Genomic DNA, 26,449 nt, shown 5'->3' on the forward strand with positions numbered 1-26,449 from the left:
CAGGCAGAATTTTAAGCATTTGGGGTGCAGTGATGAATCAAATAAAGCTGTCTGTCTTCATGGAGCTTAGATGAGATAATGTATTTGAAAATATTTTATAAACACTACTGGGTCACACGCAGAGGGATGATTGTCCTTTGTGTTTATACTATAATGGGAATCCCTGCATGTTTTTAACCAATGTGCCCGTGTACTACTATTGGAAGTCGTACTATCACTTAAGACTGTACTCAGCGTTGCCTGAACGGAACTCTCACTTCCTTTCATGTGCCAGGCTCTGGTCCACTCACTGTAGCTTCTCAAGGACGGGGACCAGGTCTTCCATATTCTATTTTCTCTGTGTCTCCAGGACCTAGCATAGTGCTGGTCAGAGTAGGCTATATGTATATGTGTACTGAGTGGAATGGAACTAAACTAGGATTGAGTAGATAAAGCTAAGTATTGGAATCTAGAGCATGGGCAAAAAGAAGAATTGATTTAATTACATAGGCTCATGAATGTTTTTTTGCTTTTGTTTTATTGAAGTATAGTTAATTTACAATGTTTAGTTTCAAGTGTACAGCAAAGTGATTCAGTTATATATATATATATACACACATATATATGCATATATATAATTTCTTTTTTCAGATTCTTTTCCATCAAAGTTATTATAAGATACTGAGTATAGTTCTCTTGTTTGTCCTTGTTGTTTACTTGTTTTATATATAATAGTGTGTATTTTTTAATCCCAGTTGCCTATTTGGCCCGTCCCCCATCCCACTCTCCCCTTTGGTAACCATAAGTTTGTTTCCTAGACTCGTGAACGGTTTACTCTGCATGTGCACCTCCATGCTCACAGCTCCCAACACGTTTGTCTCCTCCTTTGAAGTGCACTCACACTCCACCCATGGAGTCCTTCTTACTCATTGGTTAGTCTGCATGTCTCTCCTTTCTTGGATCTCCTATCATATTATGGCCTCACCCACAGAAATTGACCCTGAAGCATGCTTGTCTTACGTTATTCTCTAAAAGTACTATACTTTGATTCAGGAACAGCTCTATAGTCACATTAATGGTCTCCCAATCCTTAACCACATAAGCCGTCCAGTACAATTTGGGGAATGAAATAAATTAAGGTACAGCCTATATATTTCCTGTGAAGGAAACTCTGATTTCCAGAGATATGTGTGTACTGGTGTGTGTTCGCATGCATAGTGCATGCATGGAGCCCAGTGTTTTTTTCCTTTACTTCACCTTCTTCATTAAGTCCTGATATTTGGATTTGGGACCTGTTATGGTACTGATTAGGGAAGACTTTGGTACCAAAGATGTAATTCTGGTGTCCCCCTCCCACAGCTTTGTCTGTGAGCTATAGTATATGAGTCTGTAAAGTAATATGCTGGTTTTAATGCTGATTTTTCTTCTCTTCTTCTTAGTCTCTCAAAGCATGGTCATCTGGTTCAGAATCAGAATTTTATACAAGACATTTACAAAATGGGAACTCTTGACTTCCGTTCCCAATTTCCCGAATCCAGATCTCTGAGGGTGGAGCTCCCAAGTCTGCATTTATAACAAGTGACTTTGGAGATTCCATTGTGCACTCAAGTTTAAGAACCATTGCCCTGGGGTGCACTGTTAGCAGGAAAAGTACATTGTGGAAGGTCCCTGGGTGGCAAGCCAGCAGCCAAGTCCAGGACTTTTCCTGTAATGGGCATGTGCTTTTGGAATTGGTTTCCCTCCCAGATCAACAGAGCATGAGCATTTTAGATTTTAGGGCACAGGGACAGATTCACTTGTGACTCACCGAAGCAGCATGTGTGCGTTGTAGCTGCCTTACACCATAGGTAATTCCATTCTTTGAATGGGTACTTTAAAAACTAAGTGTTCTTTTCCCCAATTGTTAGGTGAAATAAGTCAAAAAATAAATAAATAAAACTAAAAGCAATTGTAATGCCGCTCACAAACTAATGATAACTACTGATAACATATATATTTTATTTATGGCAGTAAATAGACATATTCCACATATGGTTTTACAAATGATTTTACATTTATATTTACAGTTTATACTTTTGAACACAAATCAATTAGAAAATAGCAAATTTTAGTCACAAAAGTTTATTATTTTAATATAGACTTGAAGGATGTTTTATCAATACTGATTTTAGTCTTTTACCCTAAATATTATGACTGAATCATTATTAAGTGGAAAAAAGTAATCCCTTCCTGAGCTGTCACTAAAATAACTTTCTTAGGAGATGATTCTTCCCAGAGTAATGACCTATTTCTAATCCTTTTCCCTTGATCCTCTGTCTCTTTCTCTCTCAATCTCTCTCTCTCCTCCGCCTTTCTCATTCCCTCTCTTGCATTAAGAACCATGTAAAATATTTTTTATTATCACTTAAAAATCTGTATTTTAGTGTAGGGAGGTCTATCTGATAATGATTAAATGAGGGTATGTATGCTCTTTTAAGTATTTTTTTTAAATTCTACTGGTTATGGAATATTTATACTCAATAAGTCTACCCATTCGGGTGTAGGTAAAACTCTAGTTGCCCCTGCTATATCACAGACTTAAAAAAATCCTTTTATTCTAGAATAAACAGTTTCTTTTTCAAGCATATTTTCAAACATTGGTTCATGGGGGAAAAGTAATCATATAGGGAATTCTTGGTCATGTTAATATTTACCATTTAGCTACTTTTGTCAGACACTGTTCTAAGTGATTTACAGATACAGTATCGTTTAATTTTCCCAAACATTTCATGATGTCTGTTTGTATTAATATCCCCATTTTACAGAAACCACAGCCCAAGTGCCTTCAGCCTGTAAGCTTCAGAGCAACGATTTATATCCAGAGCTCTTTGGGTTAAAATGCGCAACTCTTTCCCACTGAATGATGTCGAAAGGTTAGGAGCCATGGCTCTACCTGGGGCCCAGGTGCTTGGAAACCCTTTATGGGCTGTTCTGTCCAGCACTTTGGAATGCAAACTCCCTTGAGCAAGCCCTTGTTAGCATAGTTTCACCAGTGGCCTGTCTGTCTAAGGTAGTCAGCGAATATTAAAATAGTCCTAATAATAAAAGCACTCAGTCAACCATATAGCCCCCTTACTGAGGGGAGGAGGAGAATAGCTCACTTTCTCTGGAGGGCCTGAGAAGGATCAGTTTACAGGCGTCAGCATGGGGTGTGACCCTTCTTCCTTCTCTCCATCTTGGCGCTGGCACGTGCCTCTGGTGACCATCATCTCACATTAGCCCACGGTCTGGGCAGAAAACATTACCGGGGCTCCTTTTCTCCCCCACCCAAAACATTCTCAGTCCTTTCACTGTCCTGGCTTCTGATTGGAGGCTCGTTGCTTCAGATAATGACCTCCAGGACCCCTCTGTGGGTTATAGCCTGTTTGTATTACTCTTACCGCAGCTTAAGACGCCTGCAGTGGGGAGTAAGGAAAAGGAAAAGACCAGCATTTTCAACATCCCCAGGTACCAGAAGCACAGAAGACTGACAGCATTCCAGCTACCTGCGTGGGTCCAGGGCTGGCAGCTGCCCATGTGTCCCTTGCAGACAGGCCGTTCGTTAAGATGAGGGATCTTTTTCAGTATGTCGCCTGCTTCTTTGCATTTTTCTCTACTGGGTTCTTGGTTGTGGCCACCTGGACAGACTGTTGGATGGTGAATGCAGATGACTCCCTGGAGGTAAGAAGTCAGCAGCTTCTTTTACTGACCCAAGCCTGTCCAACTTTTCTCTAAGCCCCACTGGCCCATTACATTCACTAGGACTAAGATAGTAATAATAGCCAACATGGTTGGACTTGTTTCTTACTTACTACTTACTGAGTCTTTACATTATTAGCTTATGTAATTCTCACAGCTCATCTATGAGGTAGGTATTGTTGTTATCCCATTTTACAGATGAGGTAACTGAATAAGCCCTTTTTCATAAAGGTAAATTTACACAAGCGTAATTATATAAGCTCTCCAGAAATTCACCTCTTCCATTGCTGCATATACCAAATTGAATAACATTCCATTAACATCATTTCTCACAAACAGAAATTTGTTAACCTTGAAGACAGCATTAAAAGTAGTATGACAGACTTTCTTAAGGAGTGATCATCTAAATGTTGATCAAGTGATCAAATTCAAGTTATATAAAACCTACCCAATTACTGTGCAATGGAAAAAATGTCATTGTAAGGAGTTTCCAAGTAGGAGAAAACATTCTCTGGGAAACCAAGTTTTTCTAGTGTGTCCCAAAGTACAGGAGACAGATATGGGTTTAAGAAACCCTCTTTTAAAAATAAGTTGCTCTTGGGAACCTACTCTTCATGTACAAGATGAGTGAGTGGTTCATATTTTAAATTTTATTTTTCTCACTGGAGAAGCTCTGAAAGAAGTAGTTTTCAAATTTAGAATTATTTTCTGTGGCTATAGGAATCTGAGAGAGGTAAAACTAAGTAAAAATCAATTCTTCAGACTCAGCAACTATTCATTTGTAAGGTTTCAAAAAGCGTAGGTGAGAAAAAGGAACAATATATCAGGAACTCACTGAGAATATACAGCAACTCACTATGTTCTCCTATGTACATCCTGAATGGAACAATTTACTCTAGCAAATGCTATACGTTTATGAAGTTTAAGAAAGATACCTGAGGGCAAGTTTTTATATTTTTTCTTCTAATTTTATTTATTAAACTCCCAAGTTGGAGTTTTGAAGGGAAAGTAATAATCTTTTGTTTTTCTGTGTATTATTTTTGTGTTTTATTTTTTCTTGCTTTTAAATTTCCTCTGACTCTTACATGGTGTTTCAAAACCAAGAGAGTTTTAAGTGCTTCTTTAGCACTAGAAAATTATTTCTCTGAAAATTGTGATAGAACTGAAATACTATAAAGGATGTCTGCTATATGTTAATCCAGTGGTGCATTATCCGGCCATGCACATAAGTGGTGAATGAAAAAAACAAACCAAAACTCTCCTTTGAACAGTACTCAGAAAAGTGCAGATAGAAATGTTCTGCTGCCATTAGCTTGCTAGAGTATGGGCTGCCAGTAGTAGGTGATGAATACAGAAATATGTTGGACTTGAGCTCACTTAAAATTATGTTTTTAAAAACATGCAAAATCTCATCTAAAAGCATTCTTAAAATATTTTCCAGAACAATTTGAAAATCTTTCTCCTTAAGCTGATGGAACTGCTAACTTCACTTGATAAGAAATGAAAGTTTAGAAAGAGTCAGACCTTGCTGAGACGGATTGGGAGTTCTGGCATTTAAAGTGCCTTCTTGCTTTCATCTCAGTACATACAACCAATCTTCCCTCTGTTCTGTGCAAGAACACTTCTAGGTAAAATGAGTGGAATGAGTAGTCTAGTTTATTCACCTTGAGTAAATCCTTGCTAACCTCGGACTATAGTTTAGTAGTTCTTAGCTTCTTTCATATTTCCCATACTTGAGATGTATTGCAATAAATCTTCCCCAATAATCCTCCCCATTAAAAGAAGAACCCTTTAGTCATTTGTAGAGACGTGGATGGATCTAGAGACTGTCATACAGAGTGAAGTAAGTCAGAAAGAGAAAAACAAATATTGTATATTAACGCATATATGTGGAACCTAGAAAAATGGTACAGATGAACCGGTTTGCAGGGCAGAAATAGAGACACAGATGTAGAGAACAAATGTATGGACACCAAGGGGGGAAAGCGGCGGGGGATGGGGGTGGGATGAATTGGGAGATTGGCATTGACATGTATACACTAATATGTATAAAATGGATAACTAATAAGAACCTGCTGTATAAAAAAAATAAATAATATTCTAAAATTAAAAAAAAAAGAAGAACCCTTTAACAAATGAGGCCCCCTTCTCTCCAACAGTCTCTTTATTTGTCAGTATTTTTAAAGGGACATGGAACTCACATAACAATTACTCCTTCAGTTGGCTAGCATATAAAGTCATAATATTATCCATAAATGTCAAGGTTCTGATACTCACTGACTCAATTTTACTGTTTTGTCTCTTTGCTTCCTTCCTTGTGCATATATCGTTGTTGGTGCATATTAACAACTCACTTTAAACAACTACTGGACAAAAATTGACACAATAAAAGGGCTTTTAAAAAAAACATACCCACAGAAAATTTAAGCAAAAAAGAATATAATGAATTTTTTGCTTTGTTAATCTTTGACAGTGATGTAGGCATCAGTGTTGGAAAATGGATTCTGTAGTTCAGTTCAACAGAACAAACATGAAATGTATGTCATTTCAAAGGTGCCGTGCAAATCCTCCAAGGGGAGTCAAAGCTAAAGCAAGAACCATTCCTGCCTTTCATGAGCACACATTTAGGGAGGAACAAAGATGCACATGGAACTCTAATAAAGGGTGTAGGCCAATTCATATTTGAGAAAGAAATGAACAAAGCAAAGAAGAGAGAGCGATTATTTCCTGTCAGGAGCATTGAGACAGGCCTCAGGGAGGAAAAGACATTTGAACAAAGCATCAGAAAAGATGCCAAGGATTTCAAAAGTTAGAAATGGCAGCAGAGGTCTTCCAAGAGAGAGGACAAATAACAAAACTACAGGCTAAAGGCGAGTAACAGGGAGCAAGAAGCAGAGCTCAGGTATCCTTTTGACTTACTAGAGAATACTCAAAACACTACAAAATAGTATGGGGCCTCATTTATACCTGTCCTGAAGAGGTTAAATAAAGTAAAAACATTAGGAAAAAGAAATAGCACACGGAATTGTGCACAGTCCCAAGTCAGGGACCAGGGGTCCTGAGCTACCATGCTGCTCCTGTCATTCTTGATTCATGTGTGTCTTGGGGAAGACTGATGTGTGAAGAGAACCTGGGTTTTGAAATTATTCCAGCCTGTGTTCGCATCTTAACTGTCTTCTATTGAGCAGTCACAGCTCGTGTCTTCAGCTCAGTTTCCTCAATTATAAAATGAAGTTGAACTCAGTTGTTTTAAGGTCCTTTTTAGTCCTACATTCTTTAACATCAGAACTCCTTGACTATGACTATGTCTAGAGACATGACTATGTCTTTCAGAGAGATGGTCAGCCGCTGGAGGACTGATGGCATCTAGAGCCTCCCTAGAAATTTCCACTAGGAAATCTAGTGTGAATAGTCTTCATTTTTCTGTTAACTTTATATGCTTTTTCTTCCTATTTCCCACTCTACTTCTCTCCTTACTTTTTTTCTCCCTTCCTTTCTTCTTTCCTTCCTGCCTCCTTCCTCTTTCTTCTTCTTCCTCTTCTCCCTTCCTTCTCCCCCTTCTCCCTTTTCCTCCCTTTTAAAAATCCTTTCATGCCCTACTTCTCTTTTATTCTTCTTTTTCTACCCCCACCATTCTCCTTCATCTCTTTCTCTCTCTTTTGTGCTCCCCTTTTTTTTCTTTTCTTTCTATAATCTTTCATTCCACAAATGCTCTTTGATACCCACTCTCTACTTGGTACTGTGGTGGGTACAGGTTATGAAGGAGGATGAAACTTGGATCTTCCTTAGGTTTCTCCCAGCATATTGGCGGAGACAGACAGGTAAACTGATAGACAGTATGATATGACCAGTGTTATGATTACAGATAACTCTGAGTGGCCAGCTCACTCAGTCGTGTATAATCAGTGAAGGCTACCCAGAAGAAATATCTAAACTAGGCTTGAAGAACAAGTGAAGCGGGAAGAAAAAGTAGAGAGTATTGCATGCACAGGACATGATATAGGCAGAGATCTAGGTATGAGAGTGCTGTATGTTTATCACTTTGGACATATTGGAAAAAGTTTCCAACATAAGGAGGAGAATATAAGGGCTGGATCATCGAGGGCTTGTGTTCATGTAATATATAGATCTTACACCATAGACAAGGGTGGTTCACTGTAAGCAAACATATATGTGTGTTTTAGAAAGAGCAATCATTCTGGCTAATGTGGGGAATGATTAGAAAGGGTAAAATGAATTATAGGGAGATCAACTAGGCAGCTTTTCCCATAAAACAGGAGGAAAACATTGATGGTCTGAACTAGTGTAGCAGCAAGCATAAAAAGGGTAAAAATGAACTTGTTTACAAAACAGAAGTAGAGTCACAGATGTAGAAAACAAACTTATGGTTACCAGGGGATAAGGAGGGAGGGATAAATTGGGAGACTGGGATTGACATATACACACTACCATGTATAAAATAGATAACTAATAGGAACCTACTGTATAGCACAGGGAACTCTACTCAATACTCTGTAATGGTCTATATGGGAAAACAATCTGAAAAGAGTAGATATATGTATATGTATAACTGATTCACTTTGCTGTACATCTGAAACTAACATAACATTGTAAATCAACTATAATTCAATAAAATTTTTTTAAAAGACATGAAGATATGGGAAACTAAAGAACTCACATTGATGGGATTAATAATTGATTGCATGTGGGGAAAGAAGGCTGATGGAGAAGGAGAAGTAAAATTTGAAATCCACTTTACTGTTTTGGGGTAATTGGAGGAAGGATGGAACCACTCACCTAGAGCTGAAATGGAGGAAAGTTAGTCTCTATACAGAAGTCATTAAGCAGCAACATCCCTGGACCATGACACTATTTTTTTCTTACTTAGATGGTTGCACAGCACCTTGAGGGGGCCAGGAAGTGAATTCTTTTCAGTGTGAATGTTTATAGGTTGGACTTGATGTTACAGGGACCTAAGATTAAATCCCACCCTGCCAGGCAGTAGCTGTGTGAATTTAGACAGATGTTTAAGTTGTATAAAACGGCATTTCCTCTTCTATAAAGGGAGAGTAACAATATGCACATGGTAAGTGTCTTGTGAGGGTTAAATGAGCCTGTGGATCTAGTTGACCGCAGTACCAGGCAAATACAAATCAGTCAATAAATTTTAGCTATATTATCGTCTATTTGCAGTTTATTGTTTTGTTTTTGTTCTGGAGGAGGAGATGACATTTTGTACAATGTTCACTGAAGGGAGAAGTATGAGATTTAAGTTTTGTTCCTATTTTCTCTATTGATTCTCTTGGACACATTTTGTTTACTTCTCTGAGCTGTGGTTTTTTCCATTTTTACACTTATGACTGTTCCCTTTTTGTCTATCCAGGGGAATAAGGCAGAGAATAGAGACAAAATAGCATAAGTTATATATTGAATACATTTTAAAAGAAAATAAATTATGAATTAATAACAAAAATATGTTAATTACATCATAAAATGTGTAATTCTTCATTATCCACAGTAAAATAGGAAAGTAGCTTCTTCACAGAGTTACTGGTCTCTCAATTGTCAGAAAGAAAAAATGTTTTCACAAGTTTATTTCATTTTTCAGTTCAACTTTTGTTAATTATTTACTGAGAATTTGCCATGTACCAAGCACTGTTATGATTAAAATTTTATGACCTCAAATGAAAGGTAATCCACATTTGGATTTATTTTATCTTCATTACCAGGTTCTCCCCTGGGATTTCTATTTTAATAAATGATGCTACAATTCTTCCATACATAAATATTGAAATTATTAGAGCTAGCATGTACTCTGATTATATATACTTGTTTTGCTTTCCAACTGATTTTAAACTCCTTTAGCAGACATTTGAGCCTAGAAATATTCTTTAATTTGCCTCATGGTCTCCTACAGCTCCTAGCACCCCCTTCCACATAATGGGAACTCAGGATGCATTTGTTAATATGAAGTGAATGGGTACCTATTATGATACTTGACATACTTACTAAAAGAATGAACAAATGAGTGAAATATAATGTGAAGTGATATTTGGAAATCTCATGTTGAACACTAAATAAGAAGTATCTCTGTAGAAATACCATCATTTTTTCTTAGGGAAGATCTTTCATCTTGCTGCAGTTTAAATTTTTTCAAGATATGGATTTGGTCCCTCTTTTTAATCAGATAGGAAAAAAGAGCCAATCCTCTGAGATGTATAATAAAGTTGGTGAAGAGTGTATTCCTACCTAGAAAATATAGCTTTTCTTCCTGGTGCTTCAAAGAGGGAAAGAAATTAAGAAAAGGAGAGAGAGAAAAGGAAATTAATATTTTGTAATAATTCACTCAACATAAATTGTGATCTCTGCCACTGGCCAGTAATCTTTGCAAAGTTGTGATTCCATACTTTCATGAGGAAAACATTCTAAAATGATTAAATGTATGACTTAAATTAAATAATAAATATTAAAATGGAAATATTTATATAGTCCATATATGTAAATTAGGTAATATGACCATGAAGGCCACAAACATTATATTAATACCTAAGAAGTTTGCATTATCCCATTCTTGCCGTTTGTGCCTTTAGCCAGTGATCCACAGCTAAGCAAGAAGAGTTAAACCAAATATATTTTAGCAAATAAACTCATGGTACATAAATGGAGTAAAAAAGAAAGGTGACATCTATTTTATTTATTTTAATCTTGTTTTCTCATCCTTATAAATACCTGTCTTGAGTTCTTTTAGGCCCTGGGATAGTAAGAAAAAGAAAAGAAAATGTAAAAATTAAAAGTTCAGAACTTTAGTATGAAAAATTCAAATGCCTTTCTGTTCAAAGTGAAAATGTTTCATGTTTTAGTGGTAAAACATTATTTACTATAGTATTATTAAAACTTTTGCACCCCAATACATATATTCAATTAAGTACTGGAAACAAGTAAGTTGCATCTTCAGCATTAAAGTACACTAGCACAGGGATGGTAAAGTGGTGTGAAAACTATAAATCTCTATTTTATGTATACGCAAGGTGGTTTTTAAAAGAATATATCTTCATGACATCCCATTTTTCTTTTGGCTAATGATTATTCTTCCTATATGTATTATATTTACACACAAATCCCAATGCATATGCATTTATAACATAATGCATAGTGACAAAGAAAAATCTTGTTTGATGTGGTCAACCAAGAAAAAACATTTACTAAGCCTACTGTGTATAATTACTATATATATTGGATTGGCCAAATGGTTGGTTCCTTTTTTTCCATAAGATGGCTCTAGTAACACTTAGTTGTCTTTTAAATTCATTCAAAACAATTTTGTTAGAGTGTATGTGACAGCTGTCATATCAGAGTGCATTTAAAAAAGACTTATCAAAATTGGTGAATTTTTGTGTAGCCATTTTAATATTGAAGACGGAAGAAAAAAAGCAATGTTTTCAGCATATTATGCTTTATTATTTCAAGAAAGGTAAAAATGCAACCTAAATGCAAGAAAAGATTTGTGCAGCATATGGAGAAGGTGCTGTGACTTGTTGAAGGTGTCAAAAGTTGTTTGCCAAGTTTTGTGCTGGAGATTTCTCTCTGGACGATGCTCCATGGTTGGGTAGAGCAATTAAAGTTGATAGCAAACACATTGAGACATTAATTGAGAACAATCAACGTTGTACCACATGGGAGACAGCAGACATACTCAAAATATCCAAATCAAGCTTTGAAAACCATTTGCACCAGCTTGGTTATGTGAATCGCTTTGATGTTTGGGTTCTACATAAGGTAAGCGAGAAAAACCTTCTTGACCATATTTCCGCATGCAATTCTCTACTTAAACATAATGAAAACGTTCCGTTTTTAAAACAAATTGTGACGGGCGATGAAAAGCGGATACTGTACAATAATGTGGAACAGAAGAGATCGTGGGGCAGGCGAAATGAACCACCACCAACCACACCAAAGGCCGGTCTTTATCCAAAGAAGATGATGTTGTGTATATGGTGGGATTGGAAGGGAGTCCTCTATTATGAGTTGCTTCTGGAAAACCAAACAATTAATTCCAACAAGTACTGCTCCCAATTAGACCAAATGAAAGCAGCACTCGATGAAAAGCATCCGGAATTCGTCAACAGAAAACGCATCATCTTCCATCAGGATAACACAAGACCGCATGTTTGTTTGATGACCAGGCAAAAACTGTTACAGGTTGGCTGGGAAGTTCTTCATTCATCCACCGTATTCACCAGACATTGCACCTTCGGATTTCCATTTATTTTGGTCTTTACAAAATTCTCTTAATGAAAAAATTTCAATTGCCTGGAAGATTGTAAAAGGCATTTGGAACAGTTCTTTGCTCAGAAAGATAAAAAGTTTGGGGAAGATTGAATTATGAAGTTGCCTGAAAAGTGGCAGAAAGTAGTGGAACAAAACGGTGAATACATTGTTCAATAAAGTTCTTGGTGAAAATGAAAAATGTGGTTTTTTTTTTTAACTTAAAAACCGAAGACACTTTTTGGCCAACCCAATATATATATATATGTAAATTTCTCCTATGTAACAGGAGGAGAAAATGCCAATTAATTCAAGTATTTTTAAGTTTCTCTCTTCTCAAAAGATATATAAAATATATGGAGGCATGACAGGCACACTCAAAACTGCAGAAGATAAGACAATGCAGGCAAAATTGTGTGTTGCCACTTGTAAATATTTTCAGAGGGATAAGAAAAGGGAAATTGGCAGAGGCTAGGATAGAGAAAAGAGAAACCTTAATTGGAAACTGCTAAAGAGGTTAGAATAAGAAATTCCAGGAATTAAGGAATTAATTTATGCCATTATAAACTCAACTAGGAAGAGGGACCATCAGTCCCTCTTCCCGAAAGTTTCCTGAAACTATTTTTCTATGTGGTATCCTGCTCATCCTTAGTATTGTGGTGAACACTTTCCAGAGCCAGTTGAGTAGACAGGGTCCAGTCTGACACCAAATCAGCATAAACCCTCTGGTCTCAATAATATTTCTTTAACTCCTGGATTTAGACATTCTAGCCTGTTCAGTCAAGTCAAAAGGACATATTAAGCCTCAACTGTGTGTACAGTATATCAGTAACCATTTTCTATGCCAAGTGAGAAATGAGAGTTAATGTGTATGAATTAGAAAAATTGACAAATATTTTCCCTCAGCAAACATCTTTTGAGCATCTATTATATACTGAGAAGGCAGATTTGTAAGCTCCTTGAAGCAAGGTGCCATGCCTATCTTGGTCATTGCTGTATCCCCAGCACTTAGCCGGCTGACTGACACATGACAGACATTTAGTGAACATAGTTTGAAAGGCAGACTTGGGAGACAGATGCACATAAATGCACATAGAAAGATAATGCAATATTATAAATGCTATAGAATATGGACTAGTTACTGTGGGATCCAAGAAGAGATTAACTCCAGCTGGAGAGACTGGGAGAATCTCATGGAAGAAGGGATATCTTTGAGGTGAGATTTAAATGACAGGGAGAAATTTGAAGATCCACTCAGCTCCTGCTAATTGCTGCAGCCAGGGAGTCCAGGTGGCCAGACTGACCAAGTTTCCAAGGGAAGCCAGAAATCTGTACTCTTCTGTAAAATCTCTCTGTTTCACTGTTGGCAGGTAATTAATATTAAGAAATTTAGGTTGGCCTCATGTTTGTGACTTGCACTTTTATTGCCACATCTTGGATAAACTGACTTCTTCCCACTTCAGGACCAACAGATATTTATTGAAATGGTATAAAAATTCCCTGAGTATTATTTTATATGTTATTTATTAATATATGAATCACATGTTAAGAGCACAAAGATTAAATTTGTAATCGTCTATTTTGGACAACGCTGTGAGATAAAATTATTAGTTAACATTGTTTTTACCCGTTAAGTAAGGTTAACTGTAATATTTTAAGCATGAGTCTGCTTTGTAAGAACTTTGCCTTAAAACTTTAAAGAATGTAGATTTGCTTGTTTTAGAGAGTTCTTAATAAGCCATTGTACAACAGGAGGATAAGTGAAGATTCTAAATTATAGGCAAGGAGGGCTTTCCTAAATGTGATAAATAACGAACAGTCTTTTAACCTTGTATTTTGTGCACAAAGGCACCTTTAAGGGTGTCTCCAGTAAGTGCTATATTAACACAGAAGTTTAGTTAATTACAGCCGCTATTCTCACGTACCTTAACTGAGTGTGAATACCAAGCAATCTAATATTGTGCCCCTAAGCATTAATACCTAATGAAATTGGATTCCTTGTTTCCTTTAATGAGCTCATTGCTTTTCTAAATATGGTCATTGCAGGTAAATGATCAATAGCCTTGAAAATGACACCATTACTGGATTATTTTGGCAAGAAAAAAATACTCTTTTTAGTTTAAATATCCTCACATATATAGCTCAGCTCATTTCCTAAATAACCTCATATATAATGAGAATGACTATAGTAGGTTTTATTTGCTTGTTTCAGTGGCTGAGTTAGACAGCAGGAAATTGGGGACAGTCACTCTCTGATTGTAGAATAGGACTTCAGGTCCATATGACCTAGCTCAAATTGGAATGAACTGGATCCAGTGTGTTCCTGTTAATTGAGAGATTGAAGGGTAATAGGCTATGAGAAGGCTTGTCTTCTGTTGCGGTATAATAGTTCAGTACAAATTGTCTCTACTATCCATTTCTTAGGGCTGCCATAACACATTGCCACAATTTGGTGACTTAACACAAGAGACAGTTTTCTCTTACAGTTCTGAAGGCCAGGATTTTGAAATCAAAGTTTTGGCAGGGCTACACCGCCTCTGAAGGCTCTAGAGGAGAATGCATTCCTCGCCTCTTCCAGCTTCTGGTGACATAGGCATTCCTTGGCGTGGGCCCACGTCACTCCAGTGTCTGTGTCTGTGGGCACATTGCCTCCTCCTCTTCTATCTGTCTCTCCTCTGTGTGTCTCTTCTTATCAGGACACTTGTCATTAGATTTAGGGCCCACCCTGGTAATCCAGGAGGATCTACTTTTCTCAAAACCCTTAATTTAACTACATATGCAAAGTCCCTTTTTCCAAATAAGGTCACATTCACAGGTTCTGGGGATTAGAACATGGATACATCTTTTGGGGGGCTGCCATTCTACCCATTGCATCTACCTTTCTCCACTTTCATATGGTTAGTTAGTAATGCTGAACTTAGTCACTACTCAGGTTACTATGCTGTTTAAGTACTTTACTAGTATTATCATTTATTGAGCAAATCATTTATGTTGTGTGTGTTTGTAATTTTTAATTCTTATAGTCACCCTAGCATTAGCTCCTTTATAAAGATAAGGAGATTGAGCTCAAAAAAGGTAAGGCCTTTCCAAGGATGCAGCACAGCTAATAAGAGTGTCAATTTAAAGTCTGTGTTTTTTCAGTTATAGCTTAAATTTCATGTGCACGTAAGTTTAGATATTCACATCCTTCTTTAGAAATTGATATATTAGGTTTCGCAAGATGGATTTTCTTTATCAATATTTTGGTTTCTGTGGTGCCTCAGGTCAGATAATATTCCAACATTCTAAAACATCACTACTAGATTTAATCTTAGGAAGAGCAAGCCAAAGTGAGGTTTCATAGAATAATGGCCATAGGATGAGATTAAAGTTAGGGCTTACTACTTCACCCAAAACTATCTTCCAGTTTCCAATTCTGGAGTACTTTCACCTGAAGTAAAATTAGAATTTAAAAAAATAGGTTTTAAGTATACTGCAATGCTTAAGAGCGTACACACAGACTGCTGTATTTGAATCCTATCTCCTCCATTTAACTACACTTTCTGGGGTTATCACTTAACTTTCCTGTGCCTCCTTTTCCTTATTTGTAAAATGGACAGTAATAATGATAGATCACAGGATCCTCTAATTAATAAGTGAGGTGATAATACACTTAAACAGTAACTGCTTCAGAGTATAGATTCAATATAGAATTATTAATTATTACCAATTATAAGCATTTTACATACAAAGTGAAAATAGAAGTACAGCATTCAAAATTGTGATGGAGTAGCCAGCAGTAGAGTTTTATTTGGTGCACAGCACAACTTCAAAGCATATGGGTCAAAGAGTTTCATAGCACAAATATTCTCTGATATAATTTTCTTTTGCAAATCAAATGTTTCATGTTCCTTCCTTTCTTCTCCGTACCCGTTATAATCTCCCTGTCTTTGCATTTCTCTTCCCACTCTGCTCTGTTATTTCTTCTTTCTTTAAGGAAAACTTTAAGCTTTCATTTTCCAAGATAATTTGTGGTTAAATCTTACTAAACTATTCCCAGATTGCCAAGGTAATGTGAATCTGTAATCAAATCAGAATAAACAATCATATTAGTTCTGTTCCATATGTATGAGCTCTGTCAAGAATACTTGAACACATTTTCTGTTGGCATGTTTACAATTCTAGGAAATCTATTTTGACTTGCAGCTTATAGGTAAAATATGAGAAGGCTCAGGACACTTGTACCTTTTAGCTCTAAGTGGATACTTAGAATCATCTGTACAGCATTTCTACGTAAAAGCGATTTATGACTGCAAGGTTGTATGAAATTAATGTTCAGTTTGTTTACATCCATCTCATAGCTTAAACATTGGTAGTCCATCAGTGGAGCAAGGAAGACGTAGTATGGTCTTTATGTATAACTTTCTTTGACCATTATTTTAAATTTATGAACTTCATATATAATAACATGTTTCTTCATGGGACTCATTGTTCATGATGAAGAAAAATTAATATATATTCCTAATAGACTCAAGATGTCAGCAGTTATCATCTATTGTTATATTGATTTTTTTTTTTTTTGGATAAGTAAAGGTCAGCATATGGTAGTGAAATGAATTGTCGCCCTATTAAACTGACTCGATGATAGAACCAGCCATAGGCATTTGCATATGTTTAATTCTGATTTTATCCATCTTAGGCATGACTTCTTTCCGCCCCCCACCCCCAAATCAGGAAGTGATTTTACTTCCTGGTGGGGAAAGCCTTGAGTTGTTAGTGCTTAAGGGAAAATACTCTAAAATGCATTGTGTTTGTTGTAAATGAAATTCTGATCATGCTTGTAACCACTGTACTTTGCTATCAAACTCACAACAGCCAAGTTCTTCCTTTGATCAAGGTGAATTGAAGTGTGTCTGCCTGAGTTGTTTCACATGGTGTCTTCTCCAACATCTAGGTGAGCACAAAATGCCGAGGCCTCTGGTGGGAGTGTGTCACAAATGCTTTTGATGGGATTCGCACCTGTGATGAGTACGATTCTATACTTGCTGAACACTCCTGTACGTATGCCTTAGACATCACCCTTGTCAGGGAGGGAAGACCAAAGGAAATTGAACTCAGGTTTCCATTATGTGTTTTTGTTTTTTTTACGATTCAATATTAAGTTTCTGTCCAGTTTTAACTGTTTCAAATAGAAATTTAGTTTATTTCTAAAATGTGAATTGAAACATTTTTAGCATATTTTATCTTTTCCCATGTATTTATAAATTCCTTTAGGGTAAAAATATTATCTTGTTCAGTTCTGCTATCCCACAAAGGGTCTGGTATAAGCCTACTACAGCAGGCTTATAGTAAACACTTTTTAAATTGAAATGAAATCTTCAGGGTGCAGTGATTTTATGATTAGAATTGACCGGTTAGATGAAAAGCATTTCAGAGATGTCTTTTAGCTATGACTTAGGTCAGATAGAAAGTTTACAGTATTTCAATGGATGACTTGCTAAGATAGAGAGAGAGTGGATATAGAGGGCCAGAGACAGACAGAAAAACAAATAGGGAGAGAGACAGGCAAAGAGAGACACAGACTGTGGGATCAGGGAATGAAAAACATTAAAATATGTGACACATTCTTAGCAGAAATAATAAAGCCATCTCCTAGATCTTCCCTACCTTTAGCTTTAAATTATAATTAGGTGTTAACAAGGCCCATGTTTCTATGAATAAAAGATTTCATAGATCAAAAAACCTTATTACTGATTCTCTCAACTCTTCTCCATACCATTTATTTATTTATTTGTGTGTTTGTTTGTTTATTTACTTATTAGAACATCCAATCATGCCAAGAAGTACTGGTGCTGTTATTAAAGCAAATTGGTTTTAGTCTCTTTCAAATCAAACGATGGGTGGTGGTACAATATCACAACTTCTTTTCTCAAGATAAATGAAAAGTAAACCCTTAGAATGTGACTTTTCCCCTGAACAGCTATTTCGGTGCAGGGAAAAGCACTTAAAAGGAGCTGTGCTCTACAAATATCTTTCTCTGCCATTTAGGATTTGAGTGCCTGAAACATTTTTTAATTCATAAAGCTTTTATTTCATTTTTTAGAAAAAGGCCTTTTATGTTTTCCTCTTTTTTTCCCTTCTTGCACTAACCTAGTTCTATCTACAAAGAAGCACGATTTGGTCAATAGGAATGGGCATTCATGTTCACGTGGACCCTAGGCTATTGCAGAAATGTAGTTCTATGGTTAGAGTTGAGAAGAAAATAGAAAGATGAAATATTTCAAACTTTGAAATATTTGTTATATACATTTATGTAAGAAGAAAATAAAATTATTCACAAGCCTACTACACAGAGAAAACCACTGTTTATATTTTTAAATGGTCCTTTATCTTTTGCCTATACTATCTCACATTTGTCTTTTGATATATTTTTACCTATTACTTTCAAATAATATGCTAAAAATCCATTAATTTTCTTTAAAAAATTCCATCATATGCTTAAAGACTAGAGAGATGAAAATGAGTTCTTAGAAAATAATATAACTGTACCCTCTAAGTTAGGATGTTACCTGTAAGAGAGTAGATTTTATTTTTAGTCTTTGGTATCTTTTATACAATCACAATTAGATCACATTTCTCATTACCTTGTATGCTTAGAGTATTTAGACCCAGATGCATTTTTATTTATTTATTTATTTATTTATTTATTTATTTATTTTTTGCGATACTCGGGCCTCTCACTGCTGTGGCCTCTCCCGTTGCGGAGCACAGGCTCCGGACGCGCAGGCTCAGCGGCCATGGCTCACGGGCCCAGCCGCTCCGCGGCATGTGGGATCTTCCCGGACCGGGGCATGAACCCGTGTCCCCTGCATCGGCAGGCGGACTCTCAACCACTGTGCCACCAGGGAAGCCCCGAGATGCATTTTTTAGGGCTCCTGTTGATACTGTTAATTTGAGCCCTTCTCCACCCCACAAATCAGGGTATTTAACATTATTCTGGCAGCCAAATCTCAGATAATCTCCAAAAGGAAATCCCTGGCTGGCCAGCATTAGCAATCTCTTGCAGAGCTGCCCTCTTGGAACTGGGCTAGCCATGTGGCCCCTGGATGACACCATAGGCATGAGTCCTGTAGTTCCACAGAGCATCTGAGACACACTTTGTATGGGAGCAAGGGTCAGAGAGGGGAAAACCAGGGCCAACAATGATTTCAGGGCACCCCATCTAGATAGCAACCCTGGCCCTGTTGATCCCAGGTTCCAGAAGAGGACTTAGAAAATTTCAAGGGAGGCACTTCAAAATGTGGGACCACTTAGTTTGGGGTGCTGAATAGGAAGTCCACTTATATATAACATTTGAGGATCAAGGAGATCTGCTAAAATATAAAAACTTATAACACCTAATGAGTTACATAGTTTTCTCTTTCCTTAATTTTGAAGAAAACAAAATGAACTTTAGATTTGGCCTAAATTTGAAATTTGAGCCTAAATTTTAAAAAATAATGTCAAATTTTGAGATCTTAAATATTCACCTATTAATAAGGTAGAAACTGATTTTATGCATTGATTTCCTCTCTTAGATGGATTATAAAAATAATTTTGAAATGAGGAAAATTGGCCACATTTTCACAAGCCATCTATAACTAAATAGCCCCTAAAGTTGCCTCATCATTGAGGAAAAATTATTTCAATACAAGGAAACTCTAGGTCACTATGAAAATAAAACATAATTATGATACCATCAAAGGAATAAATTTTATTACTCCTCTCCAGTAGCCAGCTAAAGTAACAATAGTTCTGACTTCAGATACTTAACCCTCCATTTGTGGCAACATTATTCTTCTTTTAATTTAGTGTCACTGGGACTCACAGGTGAGGAGACTTTCACAGTTGATGATGCTCCCATTGCAGATGACTGCTACTATTCTACTTCTTTGTACCTGATCTTCTCTTTCCTGGACTTTCTACCACATATTCTCATTGGCCATAGCTTTAAAATATGCTTCATTGACAATGCAAGGTTGAAGGGTTAATGCAGAGTGTTGGCCAAGAAGGGTCACCACCTGAAGGAATAAAAGAAAATAAATAGTCTTCTGTTTAATAATGGAAGCTCCTTCTCCTTCTAAAGATCTGCTGATGGCTCCTTCCTGAACTGGCAAGAGATGTCTTGAAGTATTTTATTCTGCTCCCCTATTTTAACCAATTTGTTACATTTTTTCAAATAAAACTTCAAACAAATGTAGTGATTATTTATTTATTGAATACTTATTGGTTGTCTTCAGAAGAAGAGATACTCTACTTTCAATTCAGCATTAAGCTAATACTTGTGAAAGAGACTCATTCCAAAACAGGAGGCAAAAAGGAAATAGTTATTTAGTCTCCACCATATGCCAGGCATTTTACTAGATGGCCAGCAAGACTATAATAAGCAGTCCTTAACCAAATAATACTGTTGATAGTCTTGTACTATTTTTGCATTTTATGAAAAATTAAGCGTATTTATTTTCAAGTTCATGCATACTTAAAGTCTGATTTTATTCGGTGGGCATGTGTTAATGTATGTGGTTGTCTGTTTTTTGGTGTACCTCTGTGTATTAACATGTCTCCTTCCTCTGACTATGCTGAAACCACATGCTCTGATCTTCTAGTGAAGCTGGTGGTAACTCGGGCGCTGATGATTACTGCAGATATTTTAGCTGGATTTGGATTTATTATCCTGCTCCTTGGTCTTGACTGTGTGAAATTCCTCCCTGATGAGCCATACATCAAAGTCCGCATCTGCTTTGTTGCTGGAACCACATTACTTATAGCAGGTATTGGTCTGGACTAGTGATGGGGATAAAGATACTCAACTAAGGTCTTGGGATGAAGAAGGGTGCTGTTCTGAAGTAGTTCATTTTAGGATAATATTTGACTTGCTTTTCTAGATTGAAGGAATAAGGAGCACATCCACCAACCCTGCTTTCCTTAGTTTTGGAATCAGATAATTAATCTTTTGTTAATATCCCTGGTCAGGGTTTATTGAAGTCCTCAAACTATTTTTTAACTATTTAAAAAGTTATATAAAGCTTTAACTTAAAAAAAAATTGTGATTATTCCTGAAGTTAAATCCTAAAATAAGCCTCCAGCCAACACCTTCTTGCCTGTACATGCCCTTATCAGTTCTTCTTGGCAATGAACTAAATTGTACCAAGTCCTGTGTTAGGCTTTTCTCATGTGCCAACTCATATGATCATAACTGTAACAATAAACAGATTATGCTCTTATCTCTACTTAAGAAGCTGCTGAATAAATGGAGTTCTGAAGACATAAATCAAGCATGAGTAATAAACAATAAATCAAGAATCACTTTATATGGTGTTTATTAGTGAAACAGCAAAATTGATATTTTACTGAGGTCTGTCATCAAATTCAATTTAGTCTTCCTTTATCATCATGTCTTTTTTGGATCGTAATACAAGTTGGGGGGAAGTACACTGTGAAAGAAATCAAAGTGTAGGAAGATTGAAAACCAATGAGTCCACCCTCCAGAGAGAAAACCATCTTCTTTTATGGTAGCAGCAAAAAGTTAGCAAATGCTTGCAGATATATATATATATATATATATATATACACACACATACATATATAAAATGTGTGACCTTAGGCCAGTTAATCTGTCTCCTTTTCTTGGTCTACAAATTAGCGTGAAGCCTCAGCAATAATATCTACTCCTAATTGTTGTTGTAAAGATCCCAATGTGGGCAGAGTAAGCCCATAGCTGAAAGTCTCACACATCACATAGTCAAGAGTGGGGCCTCCCTGATATTTTCACACAAGGCCCTAAGGATCCTTAGGTTGTACTAAAAAATCATAAGAATTTAGTGCTTTGTTTTCCTTTTAAAGATATTCATTCCCATATCCAGCCTAGTGATAACATAAAGCTTTTGTATGTAACAATATGTTCATGTAACACATTTAAACATCATTTAATGCTTTGCAATTTTATTCTAGAATGCTTTTTGAGACATCACTAATCTACTCCATTTTTTATAAAATAGAAAAATGAACTAAATTTTAAGAAAAATAAGTCACTGAAGAAAATCCCTGCAGGAACGGCTAAAGAGATACCCAATTAAATCGCCAGAGATGGCCAAAGCCTTGGAATCCTCATTTGAAATTAGTATGCCATGTATATATTTATATGTATACACACACACACATATATATATGCACACACATAGATATATACACATAACTAAAAGTGGGGTCTTTTTGCTCGCCGCTCAAAAGCCAATAAAGAGGTAAAGATGGTGGAAAGGAAAGTTTGCTTTATTTTGGATGCAGGCAACCAGTGGGGAGGGCAGACACCTGTCCAAAGGCTGACCACCCCCCCACACCCTGACAATCAGGGAGCAAGAGCTTTTATAGGTGGAGGGAAGGGGCTACATGTAGAAACAGTACAGTCAGCTCTGACAGCCATCTTGAAATTGGTCATCGGTGGTCTGACCAGCATCATCTTGATTGTTTTAAGTACAGTTAATCTTCAGTTCCATGGTCAGTTTGTTCCCATTTCTTTAAGGCCAGTTCTCAGAATTGTGGCAGCTTATGTCATGGCTACAGTCTGCTCATCATATAGTTAACTTCTTCCACCTGGTAGGGGTTTCAGTATCTATAAAACAGCCCACAGGATATGGCTCAGAGTACTATCCATAGCCCTTGAGAAGGAACTAAAGGTCCTTGACTTTGCTTACTGACTAAACTATCATTGTTTTGTCCTGTCTGACTGCTTTTTTTTCTTCTGCATTTTCTCACATCTCTGATTAAACTTATTCTTTGGCTAAAGTTTTTCCACAGACAAAAGGCAGGCGGAGGACGTGGGAGAGAAAGGACCATAAGGTCCTGCTCCATTTCACACACACACATATATATGTGTGTATATATATATGTGTGTGTGTGTGTATATATATATATATGCATATGTATATATATGCACACATATATATGTATATGTGTATATACCAAAATCTGTTTCTAAGTTTCGAAAAAAAGTTTTCATCCTAAACCTATGGGTTACAGTATTATGGGAAAGGTATGGTAATTTACACCCTGTATTTTAATGGTTACTATGTGTTCATGATCTGGTCCTTCTTAAACTTCTTGCATTAAACAATTGGGAAAAGAATGCAATTAAATTGTGACTTCAATAGATGTCACAGACAGACTTACTAGAGGAAAAAATGTGAGAATTTCTTGGGGGTTACAGATTTCAGAAGCACCATTTTCATATAGCCTTTTGTCTGACAACTCACCACTCTTTTTTCTTACCTCTGAGCCCTGGCATGCAATTTATACCTTTAAAGCAAGAGGACTCTAGTGGCATTGTTTCAAGACAATCAATTTTCAGAAAGACTAATCTGTGAGAATTAAATTTTATTTAAGATGGACAAAATTTCTTAGTCTATCCTAATATGGTGTGGGAGTGTTAGATAAATTTTCAATTTCTACTTCAGTTATTTGTTTTTAACCTCAAAGTACTAAAATGAAGGACTTTAAAAACATAGTTTCCATATGGGTGCTGATTATGTAGCTGACATAACTTCAGTCGTGGGTCTGGGGAGCCACAGAATACTCTTAAATACAATACAGTAGAATACTCTTAAATCTCCTTGGATTTAAATTTTTAAAAGGCCTGCATTATTTTTAGCAATTTTCATCTCCTTCAGGTGCCCCGGGAATCATTGGCTCTGTGTGGTATGCTGTTGATGTTTATGTGGAACGTTCTTCTCTGGTTTTGCACAATATATTTCTTGGCATCCAATATAAATTTGGTTGGTCCTGTTGGCTTGGAATGGCTGGGTCTCTGGGATGCTTCTTGGCTGGTGCTGTCCTCACATGCTGCTTATACCTCTTCAAAGGTAAGAACAAAATAAAATAGCACACTTCTCTGCCTCCAGTATCATTCCTCCCAACCCAATGGAAACACAACTCACCAGCTCAAACTAATGTTGATAACTTGATCCCTACCTATTACCATTAGAAATTTCAGTTGTTCAAGGACAACTGATTTGCAATACTAGAACCTTAATATCCTGTTAGTGGTATATTTGTTGAAAAGAAAAAAAAAGAATACTACAGCTACAACTGTATCTAACATTCAAATATATAATGGTTATTTTGATGTGTCATAATCTTATATATCTCACTTCACCCAATCAACTAAATTTATATCTACAATTTATATCTACAGAGAAGTAAACAGAGAACCAAGTCAAATGTATACTTGTTGTTAAAAAGTGTGATGTGTTACTATTGGGTTTCTCAAAATGTCACTGAAAAAAAATAAGGAAATCCCTCTTCTCATAAGAAAGAAAAGAAAAGGAAATTACTTGATTGAATTTTAAATCTAAAAGTAAATTTCCAGTTGAAAATCTTAGAGTTTCTTCTAGGTTCTTAGATGATTCCTTCTTATAATATTTATATTATTGCCTCTTTTGGGTAAGAGTATATAAAATTACATTTTCCCCCAAACTTTACTGAGCCATAATTATTTTTATATCGCCATGTTTATCTCTTCCAAACAGATGTTGGACCTGAGAGGAACTATCTGTATTCCAGGAGGAAAGGCTATTCAACTACAGCTGTTTCCATGGCCCAGTCATATGCAGCCCCTCGGACACAGACTGCCAAAATGTATGCTGTAGACACTAGGGTGTGAAGTGACACATATCAGTCAGTGTGTATATGTTGTTTAACTAACCAATCAATATGTTCAAGTTAATAAAATAGCCGGCCAATCCAGGAATAGTTATCTAGACTTCCTGTTCAACTAAATTAATTGCTTAGCTTAATCAAAAAGTGTGATTCTCCTATCACTTCTCCTTCTCAATTATTCTTATATTCTTCTACATTCTTTTACCCTCTCTCTCTCACACATATACACACGTACACTTTCCCTGTATTTTAAGATAAGGTTGCTGGGATATAAAACTGTTTGTTGTGATATTGCTGCTAGAGATAGTGACATAGTGATATTAAAATTAAATGACGCTTTAAGAATAGAAAACAACTTTCAAAAGAGGTCAGAGATTCTAATCTTTGAAAGGATTGTCAAGCTCTTAGCTCTTTCCCTGGTTTTTGGCTCACTTTTTGTATTCTCAATTGAGTGAGTTATTTGATAACTTTGAAGAAGATGATTTTTCCAAATTCAAACAAGTATATCAAAACTTACCATTGCTCTGATTCTGTTAAAATAGAAAAAGAAAATAACAGCTTCATGTACCAGCCACTGGTGGGAGTTAAAGATAAAAAGATCCCCCTCCAAACTCTAAATGTCAAAAGCAAATGCTAAATTAATACCAGAGTCAGTGCTGACCTTCTTCCTCATTAACCACATTAAAGATCTGTGTATTTTTTTAATCACTACTCCAAGTTTGCCTATAGATTGTCAAATATTAAACTACAGCAGTTAATAGCTAAACCGGAGAGTTCACTTAGCATTGATTGGGCATCCAAATGTATCTCAAGAATGTAACATATTAGAATTCACCATTTCAGGTGTCCTCTCACCACTGGATCCTCAGCACCCAGCAAAATAGCTGACATATGACAAAATGTAAAAAATATTTGTTGCTTGAAAGCAATAAAGGCTCAACAATTCTCTATTGAAAAAAATCAATTTTCCTCACAAAATATGTGCTTTTTGAAAAAATAGAATTATATACACACTTAAAGAAATCAATGAATAATTGCTAAAGGGATTTTGTTCATATCCATAATATAAACATATTTCAATTTTTTTAATTGTAGAGTTTTTTTTTAAGTTATAAACTTTAACCTCAGGTTTTCTGGTTCCTTGAAACTCACATGAATAGCATTAATAGCCATACAGTATCTTAACAGACTATCAACTGAACTACAAATTAGTTCTTTGGAAAATGGAAATTTAGTTGTGAACGTCTGAAGCTCCCAAAAGAAGTCTTTCCAATTTAAAACGCTAAAAATAATGTGAAAACGAGATGGTGGAAACTGGTACATACATTGCTGAGAATGATGTTCATGACTTCATATGACATCTCTTTACTAGTATCTCAGGAGAATTTATAATACAATCTTAGAATTAAGAGCAACTGATTCACTTTTATTTCATGGATGTTATTAACTGTAACTGACATTTAACAAAAGTAATTGTAGATTATGTTTACTAGTTATATGGGTATTATTCTAAGCATTTTAAAGCTTATTTTGTGTTGTTCTTTTTTCTCAACCTTAGCTTTTAAATTTTTTATTCCCATATTTATTTTATGATATACTGTCTGTCATGTTTTATATATTCTAATAAGTCTCTTGAAATACTTCTGGGGAAAGGCAGGGTAAATTTAATTAAATAATTAATTAGATTTTAGAGGTACAAATTTTTCCCTCCTTAAAGGTTTCATTTCTATGAGGAAAAATTTCAGAGGATTATGGTGATAATCGAAATCTATTAATGTTTTGAATATTTTTCTCAATAAAAACATTTTGCATATCCTGG

The 26,449-nt window shown here is 36.0% G+C and overlaps 1 protein-coding gene across 1 annotated transcript; it reads left to right on the forward strand.

Annotated features, from left to right (window-relative positions):
* The first annotated feature begins 3,098 nt into the window (after positions 1-3,098).
* CLDN16 (claudin 16) lies at positions 3,099-26,449 on the forward strand. The gene is made up of 5 exons (XM_004278752.3): positions 3,099-3,678; positions 16,895-16,997; positions 20,586-20,750; positions 23,643-23,834; positions 24,501-26,449. The coding sequence occupies exons 1-5, from the start codon at positions 3,565-3,567 to the stop codon at positions 24,632-24,634; spliced, it is 708 nt and encodes a 235-aa protein (XP_004278800.2). The 5' UTR covers positions 3,099-3,564; the 3' UTR covers positions 24,635-26,449.

The sequence above is a fragment of the Orcinus orca genome, chromosome 5, assembly GCF_937001465.1.
Source record: "Orcinus orca chromosome 5, mOrcOrc1.1, whole genome shotgun sequence".
Lineage (NCBI taxonomy): Eukaryota > Metazoa > Chordata > Mammalia > Artiodactyla > Delphinidae > Orcinus > Orcinus orca.

Coding starts and splice junctions, on each gene's coding strand:
- CLDN16 (XM_004278752.3), top strand. CDS start 3,565: ATGAGGGATCTTTTTCAGTATGTCGCCTGCTTCTTTGCATTTTTCTCT. Junction 20,751..23,642: donor AACCACATTACTTATAGCAG/GTATTGGTCTGG, acceptor CATCTCCTTCAG/GTGCCCCGGGAATCATTGGC. Junction 23,835..24,500: donor CTGCTTATACCTCTTCAAAG/GTAAGAACAAAA, acceptor TCTTCCAAACAG/ATGTTGGACCTGAGAGGAAC.